This window comes from Loxodonta africana, chromosome 12 (genome assembly GCF_030014295.1).
Source record: "Loxodonta africana isolate mLoxAfr1 chromosome 12, mLoxAfr1.hap2, whole genome shotgun sequence".
Taxonomy (NCBI): Eukaryota; Metazoa; Chordata; class Mammalia; order Proboscidea; family Elephantidae; genus Loxodonta; species Loxodonta africana.
In genome coordinates, this window is record NC_087353.1 from 18,366,740 (window position 1) to 18,390,793 (window position 24,054).

The following is a 24,054-nucleotide window of genomic DNA, read 5'->3' on the forward strand; positions in this document are numbered from 1 at the left end:
TGGTTTAATTGCAGTTAGCCTGTTCCTAACTAACAGAGAGAGAGATGTTAGGTAAAGGGCTTAAGAGTCACAAGAGTTTGGGATAGCAGATGAGGAAAATGAAAAAAGGAAATGACTAAGATAAAACAGAAGGAGGGGTTGTGAGGTCCAGCAAACACTGGGTTACACAAATGTGTACCAGCACCAATCCATTAAGGTGGTATAATAAATTCTACTTGGATGAGTCGGAATCGACTGAATGGCAATGCGTTATGGGTTTTATCATCAAACTACTTTCTTAAATCTGGTGGTTTAAAAAAAACCAGCACAATAATTTTTTAATGAAACATTATGTGGAAAGTCAAAATGTAAATCAGAGAAACACAGAGCAGACACAGTTGAAGCAAGATTGAAGAACCCCAAGTCTCACCTGCTTAGTTCCTCTGGCACCTGCCTGAAGAATTCTAGGACTCCAAAAGTCAGTTTGAAAATTATGATTTTACAGTATTATTAATGTTTAGTTGCTAACATTAACATTTTTGTTATCAACATTCATAAATTAGTCAAGAGTGACCTTTTTGTTTCTATGTATTTCATATTAAATGCTTAATTTATTACAATGTAATTATTCGAACACGAATTATCTCTCAGTACAGCTTTGCCCACATTCCTCAGGTTTTTCTACATAGTGCTGCTGCTATTTTTCTCACTGTATTTTTCACTTTCATCTTTGTTGTTGTTAGGTGCCATCGAGTCAGCTCTGACTCATAGCGACCCTATGGACAACAGAACGAAACACTGCCTGGTCCTGAGCCATCCTTACAATCGTTGTTATGCTTGAGCTCATTGTTGCAGCCACTGTGTCAATCCACCTCATTGATGGTCTTCCTCTTTTCCACTGACCCTATACTCTGCCAAGCATGATGTCCTTCTCCAGGGACTGATCCCTCCTACAACATGTCCAAAGCAGGTAAGATGCGGTCTCACCATCCTTGCTTCTAAGGAGCGTACTAGTTGTACTTCTTCTAGGACAGATTTGTTCGTTCTTTTGGCAGTCCATGATATATTCAATATTCTTCACCAACACCACAATTCAAAGGCGTCAATTCTTCTTCAGTCTTCCTTATTCATTGTCCAGCTTTCACGTGCATATGATGCGATTGAAAATACCATGGCTTGGGTCAGGCGCACCTTAGTCTTCAAGGTGACATCTTTGTTCTTCAACACTTTAAAGAGGTCCTTTGCAGCAGATTTACCCAATGCAATGCGTCTTTTGATTTCCTGACTGCTGCTTCCATGGCTGTTGATTGTGGATCCAAGTAAAATGAAATCCTTGACAACTTCAATCTTTTCTCTGTTTATCATGATGTTGCTCATTGCAATATCATGATAAACGATGACTTTCATCTTTACTAAAGTATTATTATTGATTTAATACGTACATTTATTTAAAAAAAAATTTTTTTTTTTAATATGTGCTAAGCATTAAAGATACGGTGATGAATTAGACTAATATGGTCGTTATTCTCAGGAAGATTAAATTTTCTAAATGATTGTGGTTCTTTTAAACTTACACAACTGATCTCTGATTTCATACACCATGATCGCACTATGTGGCCTGGACTACTTCAAACTTACTAATATTTTCATGGCAGCCCAATGTATCTACTGATTCTGCTTATTAGCTTATTTTCTTCAAGAATACCTATTACTCATGAACCTGATCACCAGCATCCACTCTTCCTTTCTGTATTCTAGGGGTATTTCTCAAGTCTACCCTATATGTTACCAATTTAATTAACTAGTTTTTGTGATTTAATCTGTGATTCTTTGTTTTTGTTTTGCAATGCAATCTCCTTTCATGCAAGCCTTTTTCTCTTCTAAATCTGTTAGGTAAAATAAAATCTACTCTAATCTCATTAGGGATAAAAAAAATTTCATCTTCTAAAGTCCCTGTTTCATAGGAGTGATTCTTCTCTGAGCTCATAAAACTTTGGTCCATTTCTGTGGTTGAACTTTTTTTTAAATTTACTTATCCTCAGATTGGATTCACTAGCCATTATTTATTCTGTCCAGATTACTCAAGGCTGGCTTAAAAGCAGTTCTTAATAGGGAAAGCTATCCAGGCTTGACACAAAGAATAGAGGTTTACCTTCAACTTCCCTAGCTGGTACTGAGGCTACCAGGTGTCCCTTTAGAAAGATGGTGAGCAATTAGTTCATAAGGGCTTGTGTTGCTTATATCTTATACAAGGCATTTAATCAGTTCTGTTTTAGGACAAAGAGACCTATCCAGCACCAGGGAGGAAATAAATCTTTTCCAAAGGAACTAAAGCCAGAAGTTATTTATACTACTCATATCAATATTGATGTAAGAATGTAAAACATTTCACAGAAGTGAAATGCACAAAAGTAAAATACATGCTGAAATGTTTTCTCTAGCACACTGAGACTGACAAAGCCAGTCCAGGACCTTCGATGCACAGAAGGCCCTACGGGGTGCTAAGAAGCAAAAACAAGTTATCAGAGCTTATGTAGAAACTGGTGAATGACTGCGCCTAAAGGGGTCAGGAGAACAAATAATGGGCAGCAAGAATGCAGACTCAAGGGAGGGAGGGAGGGGCTGATTTTTAATAGTTATAAATGATTGCAGAAATTCCTGTCAGAATTAGAAAATGCTTTTAATATCACCATGTGATAGAAAAATTTAATTGCTAGATATTTAGAAATTTTATATAAGTACATTTAAAAGGATGGGCTATTTTTTGTGACTTGTATAGCACTACAAAAGACCACTTTATAAGAAGAAAAATTCTAAATTTATAAATGAATAGTCAACGAAAATGTTTAGTAACAGTTTTCATTTTAACAATTAAATGCAACCATATTTCATCCTTTAATCACCATGTTGGCATAAATAAAACAGGTTACTGAATCAAGTTTTAACTTACCCCGAAAAATCAGCAGAATATTGTCCATAATCAAAGATATAGACTCTAGTAATTTGGCAAACTGTGAGGTATCCCAAAGCAAACACAAAACAATATCTGGAAAACAATAATCAGCGAGATTAGTGGAAATTAATACACAATTCATTTAGTTGAAGAGTACATGTTAAAGTAACTTATTATCTATATAATATAGTTCGGAAATTAAATATTACTAGATCTACTCCACAATTAACTTTCTTTAATAAATTATAAAAACTCTTTACTAGCATCTGCTTCAGTTGAGCTGAATTTTATGCCACCTTCAATGCTAAACGCATTGAATTACTGCCTTTATTCACTATATCTCAGTCGCACAACACTAAACAGTTTTCCTGAAAAAGGGGAAATAGAAACAGCTGGTATGGCTTTTCACCCTTTTGCTATTCTTTCTGCCTAGAATATGAATCTGATGGCTGTTGCAGGAAAAGTCTTAGAACTAAGAGGTAACGAGCCATCAGGTTAAGGACGGGAAAGCAGAACAAGGGAAGAAACACGGTTCTTCAATGACATTGCTAAGCTGCTACACTGGCTGTGGACTACCTAACTCCATAAAGAATCCTGGGTGGTGATTTGTCTTTGTTTTTCTTTTTCTGTAATCTGCAACTGAACGCATACCTAACTAACACAAATGCCCATCAAATTTTTGTTGTTATTTTCTATTTTGAGTTAGACTACAAGGAAGGGAGATGCCCCCATTATGTAATGGCAACCTTCAATTTTTTGAGTTCATACATCAGGAGAGGAAAACAGACAGACAAGCCAGTATGTGCCCTATATCATCGTAAGTGCTATGGTCAATGAGTTTCATTGAATGTTGTCAAATGGAATAATATACATGCAAGTAAAATCTACACAGACCTAATCTAGATTTAGGTAATGGCCCTATCACTTTTTATTATTTTTACCTGTGTGATCTTTAAGACTTACTTAACTTCTGATCCCAGTTCTCTAACTTACAAACTGTAGACATCACCTATCCTCATAGGATGTTCATCAGGATTAACAGAGATAATGTATGTCAGATGCTCTGTATATTGCTTCAAACACAGTGGATGTGCAGTAGCCGTTATGATGAAATATTGTGGCAGACACAGGTGATTGTCTCCTCTGTATCTACTGCCTTCTTCCTTGTTAAAAAACCTCAATCTTGTTTAGTTGTCCAGCTATTCCGGAAGGTGATTCTATTCCCAGCTAAGGGATATATAATGATTATTCTAAATCAATCACTGTGATCTCATCCTCCTTGCAACTCACTGGTTTATGTCAATGAAACATGACAGAGAGCTTCTGGAAAGGCTTTTCTCATTCATACAGTGTCACAAATGCTATTCTTGCGTCAGTCAGTGCAGCAGCCATCTTGATTTATAAGAAGAGCTGGCCTGAAAACAAAGTGACCACGCAGGAAGTGGAAAGTTAATGAGAACTTGGGTTTTTGATGCCCTCATCAGGACCGAGCTGCTGAATTAACCAACATTAGTTGCCTTGCCTCATGACTTCTTGGTTTGAGCAGTAACAATTTCTATGCTGTCTACACCATTAAATCACTATGAGTTGGAGTTTCTGCTGTTTGCAGCCTTAAGCATCCTGATAGAATTGTTATTAAATATAAAAATTAAATCAAGAGCATCTGAAGAGTTCCAGAATAGAACATTTTTTTACTCATTAAAATATAAATGTTGAATCACTGCCTCATTTCAAAAAGTAAAATCACATCTAAAATACCTATTCATTTAGGTATTAGATACAGATTAGAAATTGTTCAGTGAAAAATGAAGTGCCCAGGGACTATAGGAATTAATGAACTATAAAGGAGAACTAAAAAAGTATTCTTCCTAGACAAGAAGGAAAACAGGTAACATCACCAAAAGGATCAAAATCCTGATGGGAATAAAGATAAATGGGTATTTGTTTTAATGTGCTGAAATCAAATTAAATTGTTCACTCTCCAAGCTTCTCTAGATTAGATAGCTTTGGTTGTAGCCCAACTTGAAGACAGGCCTGCATGTCTGAATACTAACTTAGCTTTATATCCTTATTTTGCCTTCCCCTTCTGACTGTATTTTCCATGACACTGTTTATTAATATACTTCGTTTTATAGTATTTTATAGTCTTAAGTTGTTTCAAAAATTACAGAAATTCAAAGACTACAGATTAGTCAAAAAACCGTGAAAGAAAAGAATAAAGACAGAGGACTTACACCACCTGATTTCAAGACGAAGTATAATGCGTTATACTGAAGTATAATGCTTCACTGATCAAGACCATGGTACTAGCATATGGTTAGACACATTAGGCACATATTAGCCAATAAGCAAGGTAAGCATGTGCTAAGGACATCAACACAACAGGGGTACCAGTTGTCCACACAAAGATCATAGATGCCAAGCAGACGGGACACAAAGTCGAATGCCGCAGTAGAATGGAACTGGCAGGGCACTAAATGAAACTGATACCAGCTTCAGCGCATGAGAATGTCTCGGCTGGAAATAAAGTTCAAGCAGGGTCATGAAGGCGTCCACATGCAAGGTTGTTTAAGATATGAGGCCCCTACCACTTCAACACTTTCGTTGACTTTTGTCTCCTATGGTCCCCTTCGGTGTAACTGAAACTCCTTATCTTGGTAGGTCTCTTGGGAGTATACTATTTCTTTCTAATAAACAAGAGGTGGGGGTGGGCTAGTAGAGTCTAACTCTTGCTACATTCACCCAATATGCAACTGGATCCAATGTGAGCAGTTACTGGGAAAGGATGGATTATATTAATAGACAGCAGGTATGTGATCCGTTTTGAGAGAACCGTCTTGTATATCCACGTCAGTTGATCCAACAACTCCCGCCAGGAGAGCCAGCGATGCTCTTGGCATGATACAAACACAAGGGTATGTTCTTGCATACATCCTGGTAAACAACAAATGGGAATCCCAGTCCCAGATGACACGCAAATGCAAGGGAACTTGAACAAGTTGACCACTGCAATGAATTCAATCAAGTACTTTTTAACTGTATACCATTTACAGAGTTATGTCCTAAGTTCTATAAACAATAATATTTATAAATTTAACTTTAAAATATGTTTGGCACACACACAGACACAATCTAGCACACATTTAATAAAATACGAACAAGGGTAATAATTTACTATAACACCAACACAGCAAACATCCAAAAAATATACTAGAAATATTAACATTTATCTAACACAAAAAGCTTTAACTTATGTATCAAGTCAGTTTCATTTTTATCATCTGTTGTGCGGGACACCGTCCTTGGTATTACTCTTTATATGCTAATAAATGAGGTAATAGGCATATTAAGAGGACACAAAATTCATTATTTATTGTGCAAAGTAAGTTCCTGTTTTGCAACAAGTGTGTTTCTAAATTTGTCTTCCATAAAAGCAACAAAGGGAGTTTATCAGAACACTACATTTATATTTTATCCGAATATTTACATGTAAGGAAACTGAGTAATTCCTCGAAGAAATAAATTAATATTCAGATAATAAAAATTATACAAATGTATTTTATTTTCCATTTCCATTCACACTGACTTTCTTTTAAGAAACTGAGTGATACTGTTACGACTTGCAAAACAAACTTGCTCATCGAGAAGCGGTGCTATTATTACGTTAATTAGGTACGTATCTCTAAATATGGGAGTTGAACAATCTTGCTCATCGAGCGGTGCTATTATTACGTTAATTAGGTACATATCTCTAAATATGCGAGTTGAACAATTGCACAATTTACATTTTGTAAATTTTGTATATGATAACAACTATATTTTCTTTTTCATTCAGACCGATTGGGTATAACCTCACATTTAGTTCTTTTTTGTTGACCACATAAGAATACCCCAGTGGCACTACAATCACATGACCCGTGACTGTCTGGTCCTGTCTTGCATAAAGCAAACCAAAACATATCTTCAAACTGAGCATACCCTTGTGTTTGTACTATGCTCTCTGAGATCTCTCTCGCCCTGTCGGGTATCAGCAGTGGTCCACTGAACAGTGAAGACGCAGAATCAAAGGGCGAAAAGTGAGTGCGCAAGTTTTTAAGTATTATCTCAAGAAGAAAAACACTTCTGGAGATTTACAAAGGACCCACCAACAAACATCCTACGACAAATGAATGAAATTATTTCCAACTACCTTATAAGTACTATTTCTTTTGACTATCTCAACTTGATGAACAAAATTACACGCTCCAAATCAAATCTTTTTTACTAATTTTCAGATATAAATAAATTTTTATGTTAATGTCTAGATTTGAATGTAAATTTTACTTGATAAATTTTCTTTTATGACATCTTTTCATTTGTTCATTTATAGTTGTAACATTTATTATGAAACAAGCACTGAAACTGAAGTACGAGCCGTTTAAGTAAAAATTGGTGAAAGTCATTTTTTCATTGTGGGAGATCAACAGAATTTTACACTGACTGTTGAAACAACTAAGTTCGCTAGCTCGTTTTCTTAGTTGTAGATATGTGGAACGTTCTTTCTGTGAAAATGTAATATATAGTAAAAATCTTAGTACTCCACATCTACTAAAAATTTTATAATCCAGTTCATCTCAGTCTGCTAAAATGGGATATGCTAACTTTTGTGTTCAACCACTAATATTGTAGCCACATTTAAAAAGAATTTACATCATGGATAGGTAGGACACACACACACACACACACACATATGTGTATATACACACACACATATAATTCACACATTCCATTCAAATGCATGAGTAAGCAGAGGAGGGGGCACCACAGATTACCAGCGCTTAGGGCCCTCACATGCCTTAATGTGGCCCTGAGACACACAGATCAATGAATTAAAAAAAAAAAAAAAAAAAAGGGTCCAGAAATAAAGTCACACATAAATATGGTCGATTTATTTTTGACAAAAAAGATGAGGCAACTCAATTGGGAAAAAGGCAGTCTTTAGAATAAACAGTGCTGGGACGAATGGCTACGCATTCAGGAAAAAAAAAAAAAATGAACTGAACCCCTACCTCATAACACACACAAAAATTAATCTAAAATGGATCATTGACCTAAACACAAAAACTAAAACTAAAAACTAGTTTTTAGTTTTCCAGATGTTTTCTTCTTCTAGAATAAAAGAGAAAAAATATTAGTAACACTAAGGTAGGCAAAGGTTTCTTAGAAAGGATACAAAAAAAGCTCTAAAGTATAAAATCAAAAACCTGACAAATTGATTAAATTGAAATTTAGAAGTTCTACTCTTAAAAAGACACCGCTATGAAAATTAAAAGGCAAGTCACAGACTAGGAGAAAATATTCATAATTCAGAAATATGACGAAAGTTACATCTAGAATATAGAAAGAATATAAATAAAACAATAAAAATAATAAAATTTCAATTAAAAATAGAAAATTTGAGTAGACACATCCCAGAAGAAGATACACGATTAGCCAATAAACACATGAAAAGATGCTTGATATCATTAGTCATCAGAGAAACCCAAAATTACAGTGAGGTGGCAATACACACCCATTCCAATGACTAGAATTTAAAGGACTGATAAGTAGCAAGTGTCCATGAGACTATAAAGCAACTGGTAAATGATAACAAGCTCTCAATAAGTTCCAGTATCCAAAGTCCTATTCATGTAAACAAGGAAAGAAACTTAGCTATATTTACTATACCAGACACAAATGGCGACCCTGATACATGAAGTCATACAATTCTTTTATCGGTGTTTTTCTTACAGATGACAGAAGTGAACTAAACCACTCAGCTATTATTCAACTACTTTAAAAATACAATATTTGCTCCCACACCTAGCTCAGTAACATAGATGAAATCATTCAATTAACTGTTCTTTACAAAAAAATTTCCAAGGTTGACTCAAATACTCAAATAAAATTAGTTTTGGCTGTCAGAATTAAGATTATTTTATCTTTCAAAATGCCAAAGCCTATCATAGTTTACATCAAGATTTAAAATTTCTGAATTCTAGTTCAAAACATCACTTGCTTGTTGTTGTTGTTAGGTGCCGTCGAGTCAGTTCTGACTCAAAGCGACCCTACAGACAACAGAATAAAACACTGCCCAGTCCTGAGCCATCCTTACAATCGTTGTTGTGCCTGAGCTCATTGTTGCAGCCACTGTGTCAATCCACCTCGTTGAGGGTCTTCCTCTTTTCTGCTGACCCTGTACTCTGCCAAGTATGATGTCCTTCTCCAGGGACTGATCCCTCCTGACAACATGTCCAAAATATGTAAAACACAGTCTCGCCATCCTTGCCTCTAAGGAGCATACCGGCTGTACTTCTTCTAAGACAGATTTGTTCGTTCTTTTATTCCTCACCAACACCACAATTCAAAGGCGTCAATTCTTCTCTGGTCTTCCTTAGTCATTGTCCAGCTTTCACATGCATATATGTGATTGAAAATACCATGGCTTGGGTCAGGTGCACCTTAGTCTTCAGGGTGACATCTTTGCTCTTCAACACTTTGAAGAGGTCCTTTGCAGCAGATTTACCCAATGCAATGCGTCTTTTGATTTCTTAACTGCTGCTTCTGTGGCTGTTGATTGTGGATCCAAGTAAAATGAAATCCTTGACAACTTCAATCTTTTCTCTGTTAGTTTGTCGTACTGTGGGGGCTTGCGTGTTGCTCTGATGCTGGAAGCTATGCCACCGGTATTCAGATACCAGCAGGGTCACCCATGGAGGACAGGTTTCAGCTGAGCTTCCAAGCTAAGAGAGACTAGGAAGAAGGACCCGGCAGTCTACTTCTGAAAAGCATTAGCCAGTGAAAACCTTATCACTCACTCGCTTAACAGCCTCCAATTCAGCCTCTCCTAGTATCTCAATAAATATACAGCAACAAAAATTTAAAGCTTTTAATAACATTAAAAACTATATCTGGCAAACAATGTAATGACAGAGTTTTGGAGCAGCTTAGAAAGACAATTATCCATAAAAACACATCTAGACTCCAGCCTATTCTAGTTGCCACTAGAGCCATGATACTGTTGCTCTGTGTACCACTGAGTAGATTCCGACTCATAGTGACCCTATAGGGACCCAGTAGAGCTGCCCCATAGCGCTTCCTAGGTTGAAATCTTTACAGGAGCAGATTGCCAGGTCTTTTTTTCCTATGGAGCCACTGGTGGGTTCAAATTGCAGATCTTTCAGTTAACAGGTAGGCACTTAAACAATGCACCACCATGGCTCCTTCATATCATGCTTACCGTTCCCCAATTTGAAGATCAAGAGCCTTGACCAACCAGAAAATTAGCAACCCGTCACTCTTTATTCCTCAGTGGCTGCACTCAGTGCCTTGTCTCCCTCCCCCAGCCCACAAAAAAAAAAAAAAACAAAAACACCCATCTTTCCTCCATTATACTTCCGGGCAAAAAAAATGTACACGCAAAGGAGAAAAAGAAAAAACACTGATCCAATTAATTCTGTAAAACTCTTATGAGCAAGGGCAGCAAGAAAGACTGGAGTGTAGTTTTTCACATTCCAAATTCTGACTCACAATGACAAAGATCCCAGAAGTGGGACTAGGAAGAAGACACTGACGACACCGCTAGAGGAAAAGTTAAGCACGGAATGGCCTGTTAGAAACTGGGACCTGAAAGAAAAGGGACGCATGCACTTCAATCTCCCCTCCGGCTGTGGCAGGAGAAAATGGATAGCACGTGAGCAGAGTCAATTTCAGCTGTGTTCCAATATGTATCTCAATAATCTAACACTGTCTGGCTAAGTTCTCAGGATATAAAACTGAACGAGACTGAGTCCCTGTCTTCTAAAGCTTACAGTCTAGTATGGGAGGCAAACGTGCAACGGTGACCACATACACAGTGCTTACCAGGCACCATTCCACAGGCTTTACACACTCTGTTTCACTGGATCTAATATACATATATTTTCACATTTTAAAGATTTTAAAGTCAAGAATTGGTGGCATACAGTCCTTTTAAGTGGAACATAAAATGGTGCATCTTACCATTAATAGCATCTTATACTTAATGAAATACAGTATGTTATCTCATTTAATCTTCATTACAACCCTAAGAGGTAGGTAATATTATTGTTCTCATTTTACAAATGAGGAAACTGAGGATTAAGAGGCTATGTGACAAAGCTACTAAGCAGGTGAGCGAGGCAGTGTGGTTCTCAAGTCCAATCTTAACCATAGTGTCACACTGACTTTGAACAAATACGCTCTCAAAGTATGGGAAAACAGAATTACTAAGTACAAAGTTGTACAAGATGGAGGTAATGAATTCTACTAGGAACAGGGAAAAGGCCTTCTATCAGAGGTCACATATAAACAGGGTTCTGAAAGACCAGTAGGAATTCACGTTGTGGGGAGGAGAGTTCCATGTGAATACAAAGGAACCAAGTTACAAACAGAAGAGTGTGTGTCTGTGTGAACTACAAACGGTTCATTATGGTTGGGACTGGTTCAGTTGAGGAGTCAGTGCTGTAAATTGAGAGTGGAAAGGGAGGATGTGGCAAAATCACAAAGGGCTTCACTAGCTCGTAAGCTAAAAGCAGCCAATACAGAGTTTTAAGCAGAAGAGCGATGGTCAGATATTTAAAAAGATCATTTGGGCAGCAGAGCACAGGACAGACCAAGGGACAGAGAGTCCAGCTGGTAAACAAATGTAAGAGAGAGGTACAAGACACTGAACGAAAGAAAAAGTGCTGGAGCTGAAGAGCTGAACTTGTGGTATCAGGAGGGAAATAATAATAGCTAATGCTAACTGAAAGGTTAGAGATTCAAGTCCACCCAGAGGCACCTCAGAAGAAAGGTCTGGTGATCTACTTCCAAAAAATCAGCCACTGAAAACCCTATGGAGCACAATTCTACTCTAACACACATGGGGTCGCCATGAGTCAAAATCCAGTTGTTGGCAACTTAAAATAATTACCAGCGGTGGTTTCACAGTAGAATTCTTGCCTTCTATGTGGGAGACCCAGATTCAACTCCCAACCAACGCACCTCAAGCACAGCCAACACCCATCTGTCAGTGGATGCTTGCATACCGCTATGAAGCCGAACAGGTTTCAGTGAAGCTTCCAGACTAAGACAGCCTAGCAAGAAGGGCCTGGTGCTCTACTTCCAAAAAACCAATCAATGGAAACCTTATGGATCACAATGGACCCATCCTTTTGTGCATGGGGTTACCATGATTTGGGGCTGACTTGATAGGAACAATAATAATCATTACTATTTACGGTGGGCTTATTATATGCCAGGCACTTTTTTAAGTGTTTCACAAATGTTAAATTTTTGCAAAACAACCCAACAGGAAACAAACGCAGGCAGTTTTTAGTGATGACTAGATGTGGAAGGTGAAAAGGAATAAATAACTAAGAATTTATTCCAATTATCTGGCTGAGATGGACAACGATACCAGAAGAGGGCATAAGCATACCCTTCATGTCTTCTCCTTTCCATAGTCATTTTCCCTCCTCCTTTTTCTCCCTTTCTGTTACTAACTCCTTACTTTAAGTGTTTAGGGTTGTTTTCCAAGAATTATCTTTACCTTTATCTTAAAACTTTTAATTATAAATTTATACTGTCTGTTACAATGAGAAGATGGAGATAATATGAATGGATTTAAGAAGGTGGTTAAGATTTAGACTATCTTTGAAATGAATGGGAAAGGGAACTAGAAAACACCAATTAAAGTAATTTTCAAGAGAACTGAACACCTAAGTGAAATAAGAAACCACACATTTGCATACCATACCTGCGCTCAGCTACCGAAGTTCAACAGAGATCTGTATCTATCCAAGATTGGAAACTTGCCTGGTGGTGCACGAAATGACAAACGGACAAGGGAGTTGAGAGTACAAGCAAGAGTTGTTAAGAAGATGCATCAACAGGAAGGTGAATTCAGGAAGACACTAACTATAAAGACACTAACTGGGAAAGGTTAAAAATGGAAACATCACCTCTAGCATTCTTGCTAGATTCTTAATCCTCGTGTGTTTTTGTCATTCTACTGCACCACCAGGCAAATTTCCAATCTTGGATGGATCCAGTGTAAGAGAGTAAGAAAGCTCAAATATAGAAGGTTGTGGTCTAGGACGGATACAGGAGGTAAGAATTTCAGAAGTGGCACGAGACAAAGGAGGAGACGCTGAGAGTGTACAATTACAAAGGACAGTAAAGAGGAGCTCAAATTACTTACATGATAGGGGTTGGATGCATCATCCATACAAACTTTAAAATTATCCAAAATAATGATGGCAAGCTCACAAAGTCAGGTACCAAAAGGCATGAAAGAACTCTAGAGCAGCTATTTTCAATTTTTGGGGGCCTTAGGGCTTTTCATACTCTTGAAAATTATTGAGCAAACATAACCCAGATAAACAAATTTAAGCTAAGAACTTTCAGACATTTTTTATTAATGCATTTAAAAATAATGTGTCACTGAATTGTACATGTAAAAAATGTTCCAAAGGCAAATGCTTTGTTACATATATATCCACCCCAATTTTTTTAAAAAAGTGTATAAAGCCTTTTAACATAATCATTCTCCCACTAAATCTCCCTAAAACAAAAAAATCTCGATAATAAACTCATTACATGTTAACAAATATTTTTATGAAAAATATATTTCCCCCCCAAAAAATTAGTGAGTAGAATGGCACTGCTTTACATTTCTGTAAATCTCTTTAATGTCTGACTTAACAGAAGACAGCTGGATTCTGGAACGTGCTTTTACCGCAATACCATAATTGTGCAGCCCTGAAAAGCTCCACTCTGTACCTGTGAAAGAATGAAAGTGAAAGAGGCAAACAATGTCTCAGTGTTACAATGAAGACCTTACCACTCCCAAAGTGGACCTCAGGGATTCTCAGTGGTCCTTGAACCATACTCTACAACCTACTAATCTAGAGGATGATAGTTGACAGCAATTTGGAAAGACAAAGAATAGAACATCTAGATAAGCCCCAAGATTGGAAGAGTAGTGATGTAAAAGAAGTAGTTAAGAGGTAGGAGAATTTTCACGCGATATATTTGCAAACCCAAAAATTAAATCAGATACCAAATTGGACTGAAAATACTATTTGCTACCAATAAGTACTAGAAGTGAAGAGCAATGAACACAGATTTCATAAATTTATATTTGGTTTAGGAAATCACTGACGATTTATTTACATTTTGGAGCAAGAGGGGGACTTTAAGGTCTACCTGTTGCCATCAAGTCGATTCTGACTCATAGCAACCCTGCAGGACAGGGCAGAACTGCCCATAGAGTTTCCAAGGAGCGACTGGTGGATTCGAACTGCCAACCTTTTGATTAGCAGCCAAACTCTTAAGCCACTGTGCCACCCGGGCTCCTTAAAGGTCCAGTGCCTTTTAAAATTTTTCTTTCAGTCTGTCTGGAGAGGTAAAAGGTTGGAATAGACACGCAGTCCCCAACTTATGACGTATTTGAGTTGCAACCAACTGCACTTACAACAGTCCTTTCTTTTTTTGAACATTTTATCATTAGTAATATATTTTACTACATAAAATGTTCCATTTGTAATTTGCTGATGTATCATATCCGTAAGTTTATATGTAACGTTTCCAACCCCCAAAGCAAATAAAGATCATATTTATAAAGATACTGATAATAAAAGGCAAAAACAATGAAAACTAAAAAAAAATGAGGTATTCAACTTATCTCAGAACCGACTTAGGACGGAGTCATCGGAATGGAATGCCATGGTAAATTGGGGACTACATCCCCCCCAAACTCTGCTATAGCCCTTTACTCCAAAGAGCTGAGCATTACTGCTACACAAAGTACTATCACTAATAAAAATATGTTATGTTAGGTGTATTGGGGGTAAGAAAAACTGTTAAGCATCACTGATTTATTTATGGCTCTTATATCTGAGAGTAGGCATCAAATGAAGCCTAGATAAATTAGGAAGCTAACTCAAGAATTAGAATTAAAAGCTTGAAGCTTCCCAGCTCAGTGTTGAAACTAAAATTAATTTATATTATTTGCATACATACTAATTAACAGTGAAGGAAAATAACCCTGAAATAAACTGGGTGGGAGGAACACTGAAAAGTTCCCATAGAAAAGCCACATATTGGTAAGGGTGAGGAAGAGCTGAGTTGAGTGGCTGGATACCTGGGGCTCTGGCATTGAACAAGCCTGGTTTCAACAAACTCTGAGCCTACTGAGGATCAGGTGTGTAAGCCTGAGAAGGTCGTGAGCTCTCTGAGCCTCAGCTTTCTCCACTGTAGAACTGCGGTAACAGTACCACAGCACAGGGCAGGTTTAAGGATCAAATGGGAGAGCACTTAGCATTTAACGCCATCTGACACAGAATTAATGCTTCACAAGTGTTAGCTATTAACAGAACTTTATTAACAATTAAAGCTTTCTCTTGTCCTTTAGAGATTTCACTTATTCATTTCTTAACTTTTGTTATCATTCCCTTTTGCTGGATTTTACTTTCAATTCCTCAATTCAACCTCTTTAGGGAAAATTGAAAGTGAGAAGAGATGACAGAAGACCACATGTGAAATAAGAATTTAAGAAAAAGACTCTATTAGACTGATGATATCACACCATCCAAAGTGTTTAGAATTGTAATCATTGTTTTTCTGAGGGAGAAGGAAATAAAAATCATGTTTTATTATTTCTAATTAAGACGTCATCCACCAAAGCCGATCGAGGCAGGTTTGTCACATACAATTGATTTCTTCGTGGCCCACATACACAAATGCTTTCAGTCATTCATCAACAGATTTTACTGAGTGCCCAACACGGGCCAGGCCCATGGAGGTACTGGATATTCTCCCTCTGTGCTTCCTCTGTGGCTGGCTTCTAACTGCCTCCTGCCCACAGCATCACTTACACACAGACACAATCATGAGCTCCCAAAAAATGAAGGATGGCTAGACAACAGTGCATAATTTCTGTCAGACGGGTTCTACAGGGAGAAGATATTACAGGGCATGATTTTGCTACAGGGAACCAGAGACTAGGAAAATCACCAAGTGTCTGAAGTTACAATTGTTTGCCAAAAGGCCAAATAAACCCTAATTAGGGTCAACAGTGAACACCAATGATACTTTCAGGAGGGTATAAAATAAAACAGAGCAAAATTTGGAGCACATTTTGAAGACTATCCATCCTAGCTAGGCTTCTTCCCTTAATCTCAGTGGGGTAGGTATCAGTGTCTTCCTGGGATTTCTGAACCTTCTGTATCAATGCCAGTATCCATCTGTCGGTTTGTTGTACTGTGGTGGCTTGTGTATTGGTAAGATGCTAGAAGTTATGCCACCCGTATTTCAAATACGAGCAGGTTCGCCCATGGATGACAGGCAGAGCTTCCAGACTAAGACGGACTAGTAAGAAAGGCCTGGGGAGCTACTTCTGAAAATTTAGCCGATGAAAACCCAATGGATCACAACAGAATACTGTCCAAGTCACTTACTCTGGATATAACACCAGAAGGGATCAATCACTAGGGGAGGACATCAAGTTTGGTGAAGTAGAGGGTTAATGAGACAGTCTCCCTCCCCTCTCCAATTTACTAGACAAAAAATTAACTTCCAGACTACATATGCCTACGACTGAATAGTTTAACAATATTAATTCCAAGGCCCAACATTTCAGCATTTCATGCTTTAAATGGACTGGCACAACAGCTGCAACGACGGACTCGGAACACACTGGTGATTATCAGGATGACACAGCACAAGACCAGGCATTCTGTGGTATGTGATGTCACCATGAGTCAGAACTGACCTAACAGCCTCTAACAGTAACTTTATCAGTGAATTTCTGCCTGGTTTTTTAAAGTATGTAAAGAGACAAATGAAAAAAAAAAAGAGAGAAATGAGACTAAACAGGGATATGAGATGATGCACAAAAGAATACCTCAAATATAAAACACATGGAATACCTCAAATATAAAACAAATGAGGACGCTTATATGAAATGCCCTGGTGATGAAATGCTTAAGAGCTTGGCTGCTAACCAAAAAGTTGGCAGTTTAAACCCACCAGCCACTCCCGGGAAACTCTCTGGGGGCAGTTCTGCTCTGACCTATAGCGTCACTATGAGTCGGAATCGACTCCACTGCAGTGGAATGGGTTTTTATGAAATGCAAACACAAATTCAATCAATTGGCATGGGAGCCAAAAATCAGAGAAATCAGAAACTGGTTTTGAAAAGATCATTTGACGTTTTAAATAACCAGGAAACGTAAAATGACTTTTTTGTCTTTGCTTAATACTTCCAATCAATTCTCTCCCTCACCCTCCAATTTACTAGAGAAAAAATTAATTACCCGACTAAATATGCCTATAACTGAATATTTAATAATATTAATTCTAAGGATCAATATTTTAGCATTTCATGCTTTAAAATTTAAGTAGCTATAAAAAGTGCTTTAAGCCTGTTTTTTTTCTAAACATTTTAAAGCTCTACTAAGAAAGATGCTGACACAAGATTTAGGCTTTGCATACTAATTAAATAATAGCTTTCTAACCACTCTTGCTTTTTGAAATGAAACTATGTTTAAACAATATGTGAGTCCTATTTAAGAATAAAAACCAATTTCTAAAGGTAAATAGTGCCCAACCTATCCTGATACTGTTATCTTCTTCCTAAGCCAAGTCACACTAAGGTATGTTGGTGGTGGTGGTGTGTGCAGTCTAGTGGATTCCAATTCAGAACAAACTTCTAGGACAAAGTAGAACTTCTAGTTCCATAGGGTTTCCTAGGCTGTCATCTTTAAGGGAGAAGATCACCAGATCTTTTCTCCCAAGGAGTGTCTGGTGAGTTCAAACCACAGACCTTTCAGTTAGTGGCCGAGCACCTAACCATTGTGCAACCAGGGCTCATTTACACTAAGGTATAACCAAACCCAGTGCTGTCAAGTTGATTCCGACTCATAGCGACCCTATAGGACAGAGTAGAACTGCCCCACAGAGTTTCCAAGGAGCGCCTGGCGGATTTGAACTGCCAACACTTTGGTTAGCAGCCGTAGCTCTTAACCACTACACCACCAGGGTTTCCACACTAAGGTATATTACTCTATAATCCCCCAGGGTTAATTTGTAGGCCAGGAAAAGCTAGCAATCTCAATTCCTTTCTGTGGCTTCCTTAAATCTAAGCAAAAGCTTAATTTCCACTTTGAGAAACAGATGTCCAGGCTCATTTACTCCAATATAACCAAAAACCAAACTCACTGCCACTGAGTCGGTTGCAACTCATAGCAACCCTACAGGACAGAGTACAACTGCCCCAAAGGGTTTCTAAGGAGTGGCTGGTGGTTTTGAACTGCTGACCTTTCGGTTAGCAACCGTAGCTCTTAACCACTGTACCACGAGGGAACTTTCATCAAAACGCCTGACAACTTTTCAGGTCTTTAGAGATTTCTTCTATTATCTTTTGTCTCTTTCCGTAACTGTTCTAAATAAGTTGTAATAAGCTTGCAACAGGAAAGCAAGTAGAAGGAAGTCACTATTTTTTCCCTACACAAAGTTAATTTATCTAAAAGTATTCCAAAATTATATTTGTAGTCAATTGACATGTTTTAAAGTCTATTATGTACTCTACAAGACATTACCTTCAAGATAGCACTTAAGAGTATGAACTCTGAATAAAGGGAAAGGTTTAGAGATTAAAAACACTATTATACAGATATTTATTTATAGGTTAAAACCTTTTTAAAGACACCCAAGACTGCATTTTTAATGAAGACGATTAAGAAAAAGTCAATCACAATAAAACATCTCAGTAGTGATTTGTTCTTTCAAAAACTAAACGATGATTTTGATGCTATCTGGTAAGCAAGTGACAGTCTCTCTGTTTCTCCAATTAAAAAAAAAAAATCTTTAAAAGAATCTCAGTAAATGAATGACCAAATACCCCCCAGCAACATGGGTGAATTTCAGACTTCTAGAGCTGCCAGTTACTGGTTTTGTGACCTTGTTCAAGTACTTAATCTTTGGAACCTCAGTTTCTTCACCTGCACAAGTATGTGATACCTCCCACCCAAGACTGTGTGACAGGTAAATGGGATATTTGTAAAAAGCACTCAACAAAGTGACTGGAATAAAGAAGTCACTCCATCATTCAAATTACAAAGTTCAAAGACTGTTTATATTATATCATACTGTTTCTAACACAATGAAGACAAAACTTGCACATGTGAGGCCTATATGCTTACTATAATAACACACCACAGGTAGAGCTCATCGATCAGCGGTCCCGAATTTTCCAAAGGAGTTCCCGGGTGGTGCCAGGGTTAACTAGTTCAGCTGCTGTCTTAGGCTGGGTTCTCTAGAGAAGCTAAACTGATAAAGCATATAAATATATATGGAGACAGAGATTTATATCAAGGAAATGGCTCCTGCGGTTGTAGAGGAGGGAAAGTCCCAAGTCTGTGGCTCAGGATAAAGGCTTCTTCTGATTCCCATAGTTGCAGGGGCTGGTAAACCTCAAGATCAGCAGATTGGAGAGCAGGGCTCTTGTTAACAGGCTGTGAAAATGGACGAATTCCAAGTTCAGAAGGTAAGCTGCTAGCTCAAGCTCCAAGAACCGGAGGTCAGGCAAACAGGTGCCAGCTGCAGGATCCAGAGCAAGCAAAAAGCCAGAACGTCTGCTTATATTCAGACGCAGGCCACACGCCCAAAGAAACTCCCTTTCAACTGACTGGGTACTCACAGAAGACCCCATCATGGGAGTGATCACATATAAACACGGAGAATCATGGCCCAGCCATGTTGATATACACTCTTAGCCATCACAGCTGCTAACTGAAAGGCTGAAGGTTCAACGCTGTCCAGAGCCATCACAGCTGCTAACTGAAAGGCTGAAGGTTCAACGCTGTCCAGAGGTGCCTCAAAAGAAAGGCCTGGCAATCTGTACCTGAAAAGTCAGCCACTGGAAACCCTATGCAGCACCACGCTACTCTGACACACGTGGGGTTGCCACGAGTTGGAGTCAACTCTTGGCCAACTGGTAATTTTCCAAAACAATCTTCTCATTTTTTTACCCAAAAGTCAAAGAAGTAGTCCAGTCACTCGTGCTTTTCATTGCACATACTTTCAACAAGGACTTTTTCTTTTATGCAAACAGCAATGTGTTATAACAAAAAACTTAAATTATTTTTTTCATCATTCTAACAGTTGGTTATTCAGACTCTGAATTTTTCTTTCAGTATCTGGAAAGGACTAAGATCTTGTAAAAGTAAGATTAGTTTCTAGAAGCACCTAAGCCAAAAGATAAGTCCTCGTATTTTACCAATGAGTAGTATTCTTATTTTTATTTATTTTATTGTGCTTGAAGTGAAAGTTTACAGTTCAAGTTAGTTCCTCATACAAAAATTTATACACACATTGTTATGTGACCCTAGTTGCTCTCCCTATAAGGTCACAGCACACTCCTCCTTTCCACCGTGTATTTCCCATGTCCATTCAACCAGCTTCTGTCGCTTTCTTCCTTCAGTATTCTTATTTTTAATTACCACAACTACCTGGTATTTTAAAATAATGTATGAATTACTACTTTCAAGGCCAGAAAAACATATCATTTAATTAGATATCTTCAAAACTCCCTTTTGTTTTTTAACTTATTTATCTGTAGTACTAGCTATCAAACTAACATTTTACACAGTCTTGACCTAGCAGAGGAAACCCTGGTGACGTGGTGGTTGAGAGTTCGGCTGCTAACTAAAAGGTTGGCAGTTCAAATACACCAGGAGCTCCTTGGAAACCCTGTGGGGTAGTTCTACTCTGTACTATAGGGTCACTATGAGTCAGAATTGATTTGACAGCAATGGGTTGGGTTTGGTTTTGGACCTGGGAGAGCCCCATTAAATGAGTAATCTGCACAAATTTTTTTTACTCTAACAATCAGATATAACAGCAACACCAGAAGTAACGCCTTTATTTACCAAGGGATGTGAGCTAGTCTTATTAGCATTCCTATATTAATGCAAGAGGAGCCCTGTGGCACAGCAGTTAAGCATCCGGCTGCTAATCGAAAGGTCTCTCGTTCGAACCCATCAGCCGCTCCATGGCAGAAAGATGTGGCGGTCTGCTGCCGTAAAGATTATAGCCCTGGAAACCCTAGGAGGCAGTTCTACTCTACCCTGTAAGGTTGCTATGAGCCAGAATCCACTCAACAGCCACGGGTTTCGTTCTGGGATATTGATGTAATTCCCTTACTTCATATAAAGTCCTTGATCCAAGAAAAAGAACTGCTTCACTTATTTGCTGAAGGACTAAAATCTCTCTGAGATTCAGGTTACATCCTGAAATAAGATTTAGAATTCATATACTTCCAAAAGAGGTAATCTGCTGCAATCACACCTCTTCCTGAGCACATGATCTGAGGGAATAATGCTATGTTCTAAAGATTTTTCCAAAATCCAGTGGAACCTCGACCTCCTATTATCTACCAAGGGGCAGGTTTTCCTTCCTATGGGAACTGAGAGTATTTAAAAACCTTAGAGCCAAAGCATGATATGGCAACATCCCACTTCTGGGTAAAGACATCTGTATATTTGCTCTAAGGAAGAAAAACCAACAAACTCCTGCCTTTGTTCAGGGACCCTGCTGGCTCCCACGGTTGTTGTTAGGTGCCACTGGGTCAGCTCCAACCCATAGAAACCCCATGTGTAACAGAACGAAACACTGACCCGTCCTACACCATCCTCACAATCATTGCTATGCTTGAGCCCACTGCTGCAGCCACTGTGTCAATTCATCTCATTGTGGGTCTCCCTCTTTTCACTGACCCTCTACTTTACCAAACATGATGTCCTTCTCCAGAGATTGGTCCCTCCTGATGAGTCCAAAGTAAGTGAGACAAAGTCTCACCATCCTTGCTTTTAAGGAGCATTCTGGCTGTACTTGCTCCAAGACAGATCTGTTCATTCTTCTGGCAGTCCATATTCTTCACCAACACCACAGTCTGAATGTGTCAATTCTTCCTCCGTCTTCCTTTTTCACTGTCTAGCTTTCATATGCATATGAAGTGATTAAAAATATCGCAGCTTGGTTCAAGCACACTGTAGTCATCAAAGTGACATCTTTGCTTTTAAACACTTTAAAGAGGTCTTTTACAGCAGACTTGCCAATGTAACACCATCATTTGATTTCCTGACTGCTGTTTCCACAGGCACTGACTGTTGATTCAAGAAGAATGAAATCCTTGATAACTTTAATTTTGCCATTTATCACAATGTTGTTTATCAGTTCAGTTGTAAAGATTTTCATTTTCTTTATGTTCAGGTGCAATCCATACTGAAAACTGAAGTCTTTTACTTTCATCAGTAAGTACATAAAGTCATCTTCACCTTCGACAAGCAAGGTTGTATCATCTGCATATTTCAAGTTAATAGTCTTCCTCCAATCCTGATGCTGTGTTCTTCATGTAGCCAAGCTTCTCGAATTATTACCTCCGCTCAATCTATTTAAGTTTTTTTTTTAATGACATATTCTCATAATCATAATGCTTAAAAGTAATACTTATAAGTAATACAGTGTGATGGTAAAAAGTTTGGGCCCTGCGTGAAATGAGACACACCTAGTTCAAATTCCAGATCTACTGCTTACTAACCTCTTTCTGTCTGTAAAGTGGGTATGCCATACCTACCTCAAGAAGGGTTAATGCTAGTATTAAGTGATAATGTGTCTGAAGTACTTAATATGATGATACACAGTGATTACTGGAACACTGTTACAAGGACAATACAAAAAATGAATTATAGAATTGCTCATGGTTTTCCAATAAAATCCAACTTTTTGCTTTGGATAGCACAATACCAAAAGCGTCTTATATCTTTATTCCAAAGCACTGAAAGGCTTTCAACTATGCGTCCACAGACAGTGCAAAAGAAAAAAAATCTGAGAGTCCAGCTTCCTTCCTGCCACATTTTCTTCTCTCTCATGGGATTATGGGATTATCCTCAGGGAAGTTACCACTTCCCCACAGAGTTACTGCTGAGCCACTGCCCACTGCCGTCAAGTCGATGCCGACTCACTAACCATTGCAATTAACTTAATGAGGACAAATTTTCAAGTGACTTGAGGCTTCTGCCTGCCAGAGAGCATTTGTAAGAGCCTTATTCATTCCTAGTAGAGTTAAAGCAGTTCGTAACATCTTAATCTACAGAGCACATTGCAGGAGCCTCATTAGTTTTAGCAGATGACAGATGAAAATGCAAACCTGTACTATCTGATCTTCAGGGTCATGGCGGGTTAAAATAAAATTCATGTAAACTAAAACTGCCTCTTTCTTTCCTAACCCGAACCCCCTTCACCAATCACCACATCTGGTGCTCTATAGAGAGCTTCAGGTGGGGGAAAACAAGGAGGAGGAGCTTGGAAACACAAACCGAAAAACTAAACCCACTGCCAACCAGTTGATTCTGACTCAGAACAACCCTACAGGACAGAGTAGAACTGCCCCGTAGGGTTTCCAAGGAGCACCCGGTGGATTCGAACTGCTGACCTTTTGGTTAGCAGCCAAGCTCTTAACCATTACGCTACCAGGGTTTCCAGGAACACTAACAGAGCCCTGCAAATCAACCCATCAGGCATTGCACTCAACATTCCAGTCATCGAGTTAGCTAGGTACTCAACAAAAGCAGCTGCTCTTTAAATTTAAAGGCCAATAACATGAATGAATATAATCCGTTCAAAAATCTCTTATATAAAAACTAGAAACCAACATCCAACCAAAAACAAGTAGAAAAAAAAATCAAAACCAAGCACCCATAAATACTCATTCAAGAGAACAGATTACTTCACTTATTAAGCTTCTATCATCTATATAATCAATAGTGGGATAAGAAAAAACAAGAGATATCCCTGCTGAGTTATATTTTGGGGAGAAGAAAAAATGAATTACAGCACACATAATTAATACTACAGAATGAGTTAATGCGCTCGAGTGCTAACCAAAAGGTTGGAGGTTCGAGGTATTCAGAGGCGCCTTGGAAGAAAGGCCCGGTGGTCTACCTCAGAAAAATCAGCCACTGAAAACTCTGCGGGGTGCGGTTTTGCTCTGACACACACAAGGTCTACGTGAGTCAGGATCAACTGGATGGCGACTGGTA

General features: G+C 38.3%; 1 protein-coding gene across 3 annotated transcripts in view; it reads right to left on the bottom strand.

The window, feature by feature from the left end:
- MBOAT2 (membrane bound O-acyltransferase domain containing 2) overlaps nucleotides 1–24,054 on the bottom strand; it is a 183,057-nt gene that overhangs the window by 59,717 nt on the left and 99,286 nt on the right. For all 3 annotated transcript variants that reach the window (XM_064295007.1, XM_064295008.1, XM_064295009.1), the window contains exon 4: nucleotides 2,930–3,025. In XM_064295007.1, coding sequence (XP_064151077.1) covers nucleotides 2,930–3,025 — 96 coding nt within the window. The remainder of the gene's footprint in view (nucleotides 1–2,929; nucleotides 3,026–24,054) is intronic.